General features: G+C 39.2%; 2 protein-coding genes across 2 annotated transcripts; one reads left to right on the top strand and one right to left on the bottom strand.

Moving 5' to 3' along the window:
- Positions 1-517: 517 nt before the first annotated feature.
- On the top strand, positions 518-4,567 carry LOC106951353 (tripartite motif-containing protein 65-like). The gene is made up of 2 exons (XM_015038818.1): positions 518-607; positions 2,347-4,567. Exon 2 carries the CDS (start codon positions 2,584-2,586, stop codon positions 4,246-4,248), a length of 1,665 nt encoding a protein of 554 aa, XP_014894304.1. The 5' UTR covers positions 518-607; positions 2,347-2,583; the 3' UTR covers positions 4,249-4,567.
- Positions 4,568-5,217: 650 nt separating this feature from the next.
- On the bottom strand, positions 5,218-9,393 carry dusp12 (dual specificity phosphatase 12). The gene is made up of 8 exons (XM_015038819.1): positions 9,190-9,393; positions 8,170-8,434; positions 7,892-8,005; positions 7,496-7,614; positions 7,283-7,382; positions 7,077-7,168; positions 6,779-6,858; positions 5,218-5,583 (listed from the first exon to the last, which is right to left on the bottom strand). The coding sequence occupies exons 2-8, from the start codon at positions 8,430-8,432 to the stop codon at positions 5,440-5,442; spliced, it is 912 nt and encodes a 303-aa protein (XP_014894305.1). The 5' UTR covers positions 8,433-8,434; positions 9,190-9,393; the 3' UTR covers positions 5,218-5,439.
- Positions 9,394-10,528: the final 1,135 nt, after the last annotated feature.

Genomic DNA, 10,528 nt, shown 5'->3' with positions numbered 1-10,528 from the left:
CATTTCATTTCATTTCATTTCATTTCATATTTTCACAGTTGCGGTCTTGACTGGTCTTGAAATAAAATCCCGAGTCCTCGGTGCCCAAGACCGAGACCATCAAAAAAAATGTTCTCAAGTATTACAGCACTGGTCACAGCAGAACAAAACTGGAACAAAGTACGAAGATATTGCTGATTAGCTAATGGTTTGCAGGTGTGATAACAAATAATCAGCACTAAGAACTCAGAAAAACCCAAAACAACACAGAACCCTGACATGATTGTAACATGTTAGTCAAGGCGGGTTACTTTCTGGAGGCTTCTTCTTGTTAACAGGGTAGTTCTGGATTTTGAGGAGCTTCTGTTAAAAGGTCATAGGCATAAATCCAAATTAGTTATTCTCATGGGCAGTGGTCCCCAAAGTCGGTCCTCAAGGGCCAGCATCCTGCATGTTTTAGGTCTCTCCCTGGTTTAGCACACCTGCATCAAATGATGGCTCATTAGAAGGCCTAAGAAGAACACTGACATGCTGAAAAGGTTGTTACTACCACCAGGGAGAGAAATAAAACATGCAGGATGCTGGCCCTCAAGGACCGACTCTGGGAACCACTGCTCATGGGCAAAAGGTAACAGCGACTCCATGAGGGGCTAAGAGCCAAGTGGACTTCTGCTGCCTTAAAACATTTAATTTGTGGACCATTAAGCCAGAAGCTGATATTATTTTCAGAAGAAATAGAAATATCAACCCTATTGTTCAGTTGATCTCTTGTGAAATTAATCTCCGTGATCAACTGATATCTTTTTACTAATACAACCTAAGATCTGGGTACCATAAAGACATGTCATTTTAAATAATTTATTAATGCATTCAGAAATACAAACCAAAGCTAAACTTAATCTAAAACTGGGGGGAAGAAGCCATGTTGATTTTTTGTGTTCATTTGTTGTCTGTCTCAGTGAAAAGACTGATGCTTCAAAAACACAGCAGAAAACATGTATTTTACCGTCTCCACTAGGTGGAGCCACAGTACACCCTGAAACAGTTTAAAAATGCACTGAAAATAACTTTAACAAGCAAGTTTTTTCAACAAAATTATGCTACTTTCTTTTACGTTTTTAAATGTTTTATCAGACAAATTGGATAAAACATCAAGTAAGGCAGAGTACTTTTCTCTCTCTACCTATGTAATAATTGTATGGACTGTCAATCTAGGATGTAGCTGAAACACCAGGAGTAATTTTAATTTAACTATGAAGCTTTGTGTTAATTGCTGTAATTTTAATTTAACTATGAAGCTTTGTGTTAAATAATTGCTGTATTTGATAGTCTCCTGAAAGTAAAACTGTATTTGTCTTTAATATATTCCAGTCGTGGGTTGCACAGTGGCGCAGTTGGTAGAGCTGTTGCCGTGCAGCAAGAAGGTTCTGGGTTCGATTCCCGGCCCCGGTCTTTCTGCATGGAGTTTGCATGTTCTCCCTGTGCATGCGTGGGTTTTCTCCGGGTACTCCGGTTTCCTCCCACAGTCCAAAAAAACATGACTGTTAGGTTAATTGGTCTAAAATTGCCCCTAGGTGTGTGTGTGTGTGTTGCCGCCTCTCGCCCGGAACGTTAGCTGGAGATAGGCACCAGCACCCCTCCCGACCCCACTGAGGGACAAGGGTGTTCAGAAAATGGATGGATGGATGTTCCAGTCGTAATATTTGGGTATTTAGTTTGTTTAGATTTGACACTCTTGAGTTTCCATAGTCAGTTCATTTCTTAGTTTTAAGGCTCTTGTAATTCCCATCCACGTGCTTTTAGTGCTACACTGTAGTATTTTGCATCTCTTTCCACAGACAGTAAATTTGTGTGTATTCTTAGGTTTGTTAAAGCATTATCCCACAATTAATTTAATGTTACTTTAAATTTGTTATTAAAAAACTGACAATAATAACTTACTTTGATATCTTTTATTTTCTCTGTTATTTAAAGCTCAACTGTGATTGCTGGATTGCTTTAAATTACTTGATTTTCAACAGGATTTCTAGTCTCTTTTTTATTGGAGAATAGAACAACGCAGTTGTAAAACTGAGGAACTGGTTTAAGGATAAAGTTACACATTTCAATCAAAAAAACCTAAAAAGTCTCAACATTTAAAAATGGGTGTTTTGAAGTTTTTTTCTGTCACTTCACACGGATGTGGTCCCAGCACACAACATGTTTCAACAGTTGTGTTGAAACATGAAAAATCCTCTTAGTTTTCTACTTAATCTTGTCACCAAACCAGCATGTTCAAACACTGAAGAGCTGCTTAACTTGTGGGTGTTTACATTTCCTGAATCTTGTTCAATAATGTTCTATAACAAATCTCTCTGATCTTCACAGAGCGGCTGGATTTGTACTGTAAAATCACACAAATGGAGTGTGTTGACCAATTAGGAGACCTCTACTGACAATTGGCTGCCCTAGATTTTAATTAGGAGCATTAACATAACTGGAAACAAATGCATGCCACACTTTTCAAAAGCAAATATAGAAAAGAAAAAGTTCAAGAGGCACAAACATTGACAGCTTTGTACAGCACTTCATACTGACAGAGCTCTCGCCGCTCCTCCGTCTGGAATGAAGTTTATCTTGATCAAACCTCCGGCCCCTTCAGGCTTCCTGGTTTTAATTCTCCTCGTAGTTCTGTCGGCTCACAGAGAGCTTTATATGCTGTCGTGTTTTACTCTGGCTAACATGGCTCATCAGGGAAATCCTGAGCACAATGAGAACTTTTGCTGCATGATCTGTCTGGACCTACTGAAGGATCCGGTGACGCTTCATTGTGGGCACAACTACTGCAACAATTGCATAGAGAAGTACTGGGATGAAAAGAAGCTGAGTGAAACGTACAGCTGTCCTTTGTGCAGACGGAGCAATAGATCCAGGCCTAATCTGGCAAAGAACACCCTGCTAGCAGATGCGATAGAGCTGCTTGGAAAGAGTCAAGCTGCACCTGAGCTTGGTTCCTCTTCTGGACGTGAAGTATCAGATTCTAGAGCCAGAACCGAGTGTAAAACCTATGAAAAGATCGAGAAGAACGTCTGCTCCAATCACAAGGACGAGCAGATGAAGTTATTCTGCCGCACTCATCAGACGTGTATCTGCAGCCTCTGCTCAGTGGAGGAGCATAAAGGCGATGACATAGTTTCAGCTAAAGCAGAGAGGACTGAGAAGCAGAGAGAGATTCACTCGAACCTTCAGGAGATTCAGCAGAACATTAAAGACAGAGAAGAAGACATCAAGATGCTTCAGCAGGAAATGGGGACTATTGATGCCTCTGCTGAGAAGGCAGTGAGGAGGAGCAGTGAAATTTTTGCTGAGCTGATCAACCTGTTGAAGAAAAGAAGCTCGGATGTGAAGCAGCAGATCAGGAAGCAGCAGAAAGCCGCCGAGAGTCAGATCAATGAGTACAAAGCGAGACTAGAGACAGAGATCTCTGAGCTCAGAGGGAGAGAAGAGGAGCTCCAGCAGCTGTCCCGCACAGACGATCACGTCCAGTTCATCCACAAGTTCTCGCTGCTGGGAAAACCCGACAAAGCCACAGATTCCCTCAAATTTAAAGAAACTCCTTCGTGTTACTTTAGGGATCTGATAGCAGCGGTAGCAGAAGCTGGAGGCAAACTGAAGCGCTTCGTTCATGAGGAAACCACAAAGACGTCAGCGATGGAGACGGAGCTGAACGTGGTGATGTCACCAGCCGAGCCCAAGACCAGAGCGGACTTCCTGCAGCGTTCCCAACCGGTCAGCCTGAACCCGAACACGGCCCACAGAAAGCTGCTTCTGTCTCTGGGAAACAAGAGAGTCACGCGTGCCAACAAATTCATATGTCCCCTTCATCCTGACAGATTCACAGAATGGGCCCAGGCCCTGAGCACAGAGAGCTTTACTGGCTGCTGTTACTGGGAGGTGAAGTGGACTGGGAGAGTTACAGTAGCTGTGGCGACCAGGAGGATGAGCAGAACAGGAAGGCAAAGTGAGTTTGGGAGCAACACGGAGTCCTGGGCTTTGGAGTGCTACAGAGACTGTTTTGTATTCGGACACGATGGAGTAAAAACATGCGTGTCCGGTCCCCAGTCCTCCACGGTGGGCGTGTACCTGGACCACACAGCAGGGAGCCTGTCCTTTTTCAGTGTCTCCGACAGCATGGAGCTCCTCCACAGAGTCCAAACTACGTTTACTCAGCCTTTACACGCCGGGCTTTGGGTTGGTGTTTGTGATGGATCTGCTGCTGAGTTCTGCTAACAGTTTTTACGAGGCATCTTTTCAGGCCGGATGAAAACAGAAACACCCCATACTCTGCTGTTTTTCATAGAAGACTTGGGCTGAAAGTTTTCAGGAGATGGCCTAATGTCTTCCAGGGGAGCAGGTGGATTCTTTGCTAAGCGGGAAAAAAAAGCATGTTTATTTTAAAAAGGAAACAGACGAGGCAGAAATGTTGGTAGTTTATTCATTGACTTAAAGCCAAAATTGATTTAAAGAACAAACTATGCTTGAAAAATGTAAAATATGTTGAAGTGCTTCTACATCTTCATCTTCTACATAAAAAAGTAACTTTGTGTACAAGTCTTCTGAAGATGCTTGATATTTGCAACTCCAGGAGAGCAGGAAGAAATTTCTCGGCACTGATTTCAGAAAACGTCTGACTTTTAATTTGATTATAGGTAAAGGAAAAGAAAATGAAATGTGGATTGAAGCAAAACAGACTTTAGCACCTCTTCTCATTTTGACAACCAAAAACATTTGATGGACTTTATTGGGATAACATATAGTGCATCATTTTACTTTTCTACTAAAAACATTTAAATTGTGCAAATGCATTTAGCCCATTTTATTGAGTTGTCCCAAAATAAAGTTTTAGAACGACAATTATCTTCCAAAATCTCCTAACTGATAAACAGTGTCCTCTGCCGCTAAGTTAATGTTAGCAATGTTAAGGCCTAAGAGGTTTATTGGAGAACATTAGTAAACAGACAGCAACTAAGCGGAAGAAGGAGCTCTGGTCGGATGAGATGAACTTTTTGGCAAACAAGCAAAATGCTTTGAGTTTTATAGTTAAATTCTCAGATAACGATGCTCCTTCAGTTTTGAAAAGAAGTGGCTAAGTTGCAAAACTTGTACTTTTAACACTTTACATCACATTGCTGCTGTAAAGAGATAAATGTCCCATCAATAAGTCAAAGCTTCATTCACACAACTGAAGAAATATCTATATGCGTTTACTGAGTGCCACTCCATTTTTTTTTTTATTTGAATACAATATTTACAGGTGTATTACATTTACAGTCACATGTAAGCTCAGCAAAGATATTATTCACTGAAAATAGTTCTTATAAATTTTTACATTTTTTGAGATTTTTACATTTTTACCATTACATAAAATGTGAACCATACTAAGATTGGCTCCTGAGTGAGGGATGTGTGTATGTGTGTGTGTTATTTCTCAATGTGAAGCAGCCGGATCTCGTCTACCCTGTTGCGATGCAGCTGGAAGGCGGGCATGACCCAGCGGCCGCACGAACACTGATCTCCACACCAACTGAACGAGCCCAGCTTGGAGCGACATTTTGGACAGAGCAGCTGCACAAACACAGAAACGATGTGGGGGGGTTTTTATGTGAAGTCCAAGGAATGTTATCCAGTCAAAGTTTATTTAAGCAGCACATTTACAACAACCTCAGCTGACCAAAGTGCTTCACAATAATTATATCATAAATAGATAAATAAAATAAGATAAAATGACGTTTGATGAAAACAAAATGCAATAATAAAGTTGGCTGTAAAATGCTAAAACAAAACAAAAAAACCCAGACATCCTTAATTTCAGTTGCAGCAATTTCCGCAAAACTCAAATCATGTAATTTTTTTAATTTTTTTATCTTTCTTTCTTTTTCTTCCCTTTTTGAAGCAAAATAGATGAGTTTTCAGTCTGGACTTAAACTGACCTACTGACTGAGAGAGAAGGAGACTTTTCAGTCTGGGTGCTGCACAGAGGAAGCTCTGTCACCTCTAGTCTTCAACCTGGTTTTAGCCAACAGAAGCTGGCTGGCTGACCTCGGGGCTCTGGGTGGAGCGGAGGGCTGCAAGAGCTCACTTATCCTCCAGACAGCTACTGAGTCACATTTCAGAAAATATGTCCCTGTGGTTCAAAACCGTTGCAATAATCTTATTTATACGATGCATAACATTTCAGAAGAGAAAGTTCCTCAAAGTTCCCAGATACTCCAACTTACTTAAAAAAGTTAAATAATAATTACAAAGTGCTTGATTCATATTTAAATTGCATTAATGACCAGAATTTTTTTTACATATTTTTCTAATCTTTAGATATATGTTTATGTTGTGATTTTGTCTCTGTTGTGTTCTTTGTGAAAGGTATCAATAAAGACTGTGTGTTTGCTCAGTAAAAAGAAGAAACTGTCTCTTCTCACTGGAGTTTTTTACCCACTGAATAAACAGTATAGTGGTCTTTGTGAGATCACTATGCTACTGCAGAGAAAGATTCTTTTTGCACATATTTATTGCATATTTTTACACGCATCACTAAGTTCAGAGTGGAAAACAATGCAATTTATGGTCAAATTAAAAAAATAATTTATGTTCTGGTAAGAAAAATGTCTATACTATTGACTTAGTATACATCTGATAAATATCTCAAAATGATTCAATATTTTTGGACAATTTTCCTCTAAACACTTTCTTACTGATGAGAAGTAGACATGTTTCTGTGGTCAGAGCTTTTCTTTCCCCATGTGTGACTCTAAGGATGCCTTACCTGTCCATTCATAACTCCAAGTAACGCCGGCTCCATCCACTGAACCGGCTCGATGAAGTACGACGTACACTGGACTTCTCCTGGAAAAACACACCACAATTCATGTTAGAGACTAAGAGAGAAAATCCAAGATCAACATGTCCATAATGTCCTGAAACATGGATAATAAAAGCAATTCCCCCCTGCCCCCCAAGTACTACCACTAATACGGAAACCCACTTTGATCAGGAACTAAGACACATCCAGCTTGGTGGCAATGATGTGTTTGTTGCATTGTGAAATAAGAACTGACTCCTACCTGTGAGGTTACTGGGCTTCTTGTGACTGAAGGCCGACGCTCCCTCTCCTACAGAATGACTGAGAATACTGGAGCCGCGAAACAGAGTCCGTCTGAAGAGGAGACAGTGGAGAACAACGCAGAAATAAACATGAGTGAAACTGCAGCTTTAGCAGCAGCAGTTTCACTAAGAAAGCATATTGAAGTTGAATGAAAAGTCAACTTGCCTGCATTTTCTGCATCTGTAAGACAATTCAGAGGAGTTGGAGTGGGCGGGATCACATGCAAAAATCTCTCTGGGCAACTCTGCAGCGCCCTGCTGTAACTCTGCTCAAACAAACAGACCAGGGAGAAGGAACAATTAGAGAAAAAAAAAAAAAAAACAAAACACAAAAATGATGATCTGCGTCAAATGCAAGGAGTTTCTCATCTGTGTCTACCCGGGTATTTCTCTGTGACCTTCTGCAGTCTGTACTGTTTGTAGGAAGGACTGGATGGATCCACTTCGCAGTGCATGGCTTCATAGAGATGCAGCTGCTCCTCAAAGCCACTGTTCACCCTGCAAAAACACATCTGGAAACTTAAAACTGGAAGCAGCAAATTTTTGCTCTCATTGTAACACCAAGGAGAGGCACGCCTCTGAGTTCCTATCTGTAACCATAACCTTGACATTTTTGGAGTTTTATACAAGAAAAGTGGCTCACAGTGGTTCAATCAAGACAACGAATATTTGTTTGTTCATTCGTGTGAAATTAGACACATGAATTTCATAAGTATTGATCTGACTAAATAAAGTTTTATCTGAGAACAGAGCAGGCAGACTGACAGACACTCACTGGACATCCTGTTTGAGACTTTTCAGTTTGTTGTAGGCCTCAGCGAAGCCCAGCTGGTGTTTCTTCATCAGATACGCCGTTACGATGGTGGCACTGCGGCTCCTCCCCGCCTGGCTGGAACGTGTGTAAAAGCAGTGAATAAAAATAAGAGCAACAGAGAAAGGTGCTCGCTGATGTGAGAGTAGGGAGTGTTTGATTCGATTTAAAGAAAATAAGAATCTAATGACAATTCTCAGGAGAAAAGGTGTAGTAATTCACCTTTGACCTCCGACCCTCACCAGTGAACGAGTGCTGCCCCACCCGCTTTAACCGCCTCCTCAATGAAGACAAAACAGGCATCCATGTGACTGAGGAGATCAGACGCGGCTTCATCTAGAACGTCGATCCACTTCCTGGAGAGCTTCCTATCAGCAGGGAGCAGCAGGGAGGGATCCACAGAGTCCACAGACAGGATGTGAGTAACAGACGCAGCGTCCAACGCCTGCCTGTCGTTCAGGTCGCCCGCAGTGCCGATGTACACACCGGCGTCCACCAGCAGCATGACTGCAGAGAGACAAAAACAAAAAGTTGTTGGATCATGTTATTTTTTAGTTGATAGCTTCTTCAAAGACTTATTCTGCTTTTGGCCTCATTCAATCTTGGACCAGATCTGTTATCTTGTTCCAACACCTTTACAATACTGTGGGACTTTAGAAAAATGTGCATTAAATAATGAAACCCATATACTTTTCAGCTACTGAAGTATTTTAATTTGTTCTAAAAACATTTCAAAGCATCTTCAGTGCAGAGAAAAAGAACTTGGACCTTCAACATTCAGTCAAGGAGCTTATTTTTACCTTTAAAACTGCATTAAACATGTTTGTTATTTCGTGTGAAAACAAAATTAATTATTAAAGCGACTTTGAACCTGAGTGAAGAATTTCTTTCTAAGGTGTAAAACATAACAGAAATCCTAAATAATGTTCATGTTTAATGCCCTCTACAAAATCTTGAACTGCAGATTTGTTTAAAATGCATAAACGTAATTTATGAGATTAATCACTTTATGATTAATCCATAATTACTGCAATCACAATCTAAGTGAACTCTTTTACAGCAGTGTGGGTATTTCAGTAAACACATTAAAATGTAAAGCTAAAAGATTACGCAAAAATTATTTTTTGTGCCGATAAACATCTAAAATAGTGAAGTTGTTTGCTAATTTGTTTCAAAGACGTTGCGACGAACTATAAGGATAAAAACTGTAATCTTGAATTAATCACAGTAAACAAGCATGCTGTTTTAGTCTGCCGACCCACCTGATTAACAAAATTATTTCTTTTCCCCACAAAATCTGCAGCTTTCAATCTGGCCTGATGAGCCTTGAGCATAAAATGTTTCGCTTACAGTGGAAGCGAATCTAATAAAGAAAAGCTGAGGCAAATTCAGAAGTAAACGAACGACAGCAGCAGATACAGTGGTGTTTGGTTCGTCGCTTAAAGAGTACGGTCGGAAACATAAGAACGTACTCTTGCGTTCCGGTTTTCTGTGGTTTCCTTTATTTCGGGAAAATCCTCTGCTCGGAATAAATAAATAAATAAATAAATAAATAAATAAATAAATAAATAAATAAATAAATAAATAAATAAAGGGGACAGCAGTATGTATTGATAATTATATTATTGTCTTTAGACAAAAGTATTTTCATCTGTCTCAAGGCTTTCAATCTATCTGACTGATAAAAGTCTGTTAGTCTGGAAGGGTAGGTTTTCTTTTTTAGGGAGACACATTTGAATGAAAAGAATCAAACATATTTTACAAAAGAAGGTTTATTCTCACAATACTAAAACCTCAGTTGTTATCTGAATGATTACATTTCAAGTAGAATCAATAACTGAACTATTAGCAATCACACTAATCTGACAATTAATTAACTAACAAGACATAACAGACAAACATGCAATCTAGATACCTAAAAGAAATTCTGACAAGATTTGAAAATGAACATTCAGGTTTTCTTTAGTTGATAAAAGACCAAACAGCCCGTCCCTGTGGAAAGGTAAACTCATGAACAAACTCAAAAATAAATGCATCACTTGGATTTCTAAATACCTCACTCAACTTTAGGAAAGTTTAGAAAAGACATGCTCCAACTAGAGATGCATCCATGTTTGTATAATTTTTTCCTTTGTTTGCATGTGTCATCTGATTTATACATTTTACACAAACTATTTCTGGTCAATTTATCTGGTCAATAATTCCTAAATCAAACTAAAAAAAAATCTTAATGTGATATTTTTTCTCACTGAATAAATGTTTTAATAAAAGTTTGATTGTTGATGTTTCAGTGACATGCTGAATGCAATAAAATATGTTTGTCATATATGTAATACATATATGTATGACACACAAAAAAAGATGTTTTGAAAAATGTAAAGTAGTAAAATGCTGCATAAAACTACATAAATATAGTTAGAAGCTCATTTTCACAGCCAATAAAACAAAATCTTTTTAAATTAAAAGAAAATCTATAAAAACACACCAAGAAGAGATTTTTTTTATTGTGTTTTGTAATTCTTGTTTAACTGGGCAAGAATAATAAATTAGAAATAATGTTATAAAATAGGAAATTTTAAATAAAAACGGTCGCAGTGTGCT

This window comes from Poecilia latipinna, unplaced genomic scaffold, assembly GCF_001443285.1.
Source record: "Poecilia latipinna isolate Pla-1442-1.1 unplaced genomic scaffold, P_latipinna-1.0 Scaffold453, whole genome shotgun sequence".
NCBI lineage: Eukaryota > Metazoa > Chordata > Actinopteri > Cyprinodontiformes > Poeciliidae > Poecilia > Poecilia latipinna.
The sequence above is the reverse complement of the archived record's forward strand: the minus strand, read 5'-3'. Positions and strand labels throughout refer to the sequence as shown.

Bases quoted from the DNA above. Each gene is read 5' to 3' on its own strand.
- LOC106951353 (XM_015038818.1), top strand. From the start codon at position 2,584: ATGAAGTTTATCTTGATCAAACCTCCGGCCCCTTCAGGCTTCCTGGTT.
- dusp12 (XM_015038819.1), bottom strand. From the start codon at position 8,432: ATGCTGCTGGTGGACGCCGGTGTGTACATCGGCACTGCGGGCGACCTG. The intron at 7,615-7,891 runs GTGAGTGTCTGT...GTGTTTTTGCAG, and splicing joins AGTCTCAAACAGGATGTCCA to GGTGAACAGTGGCTTTGAGG. The intron at 7,169-7,282 runs GCAAGTTGACTT...TCTCCTCTTCAG, and splicing joins TACAGATGCAGAAAATGCAG to ACGGACTCTGTTTCGCGGCT.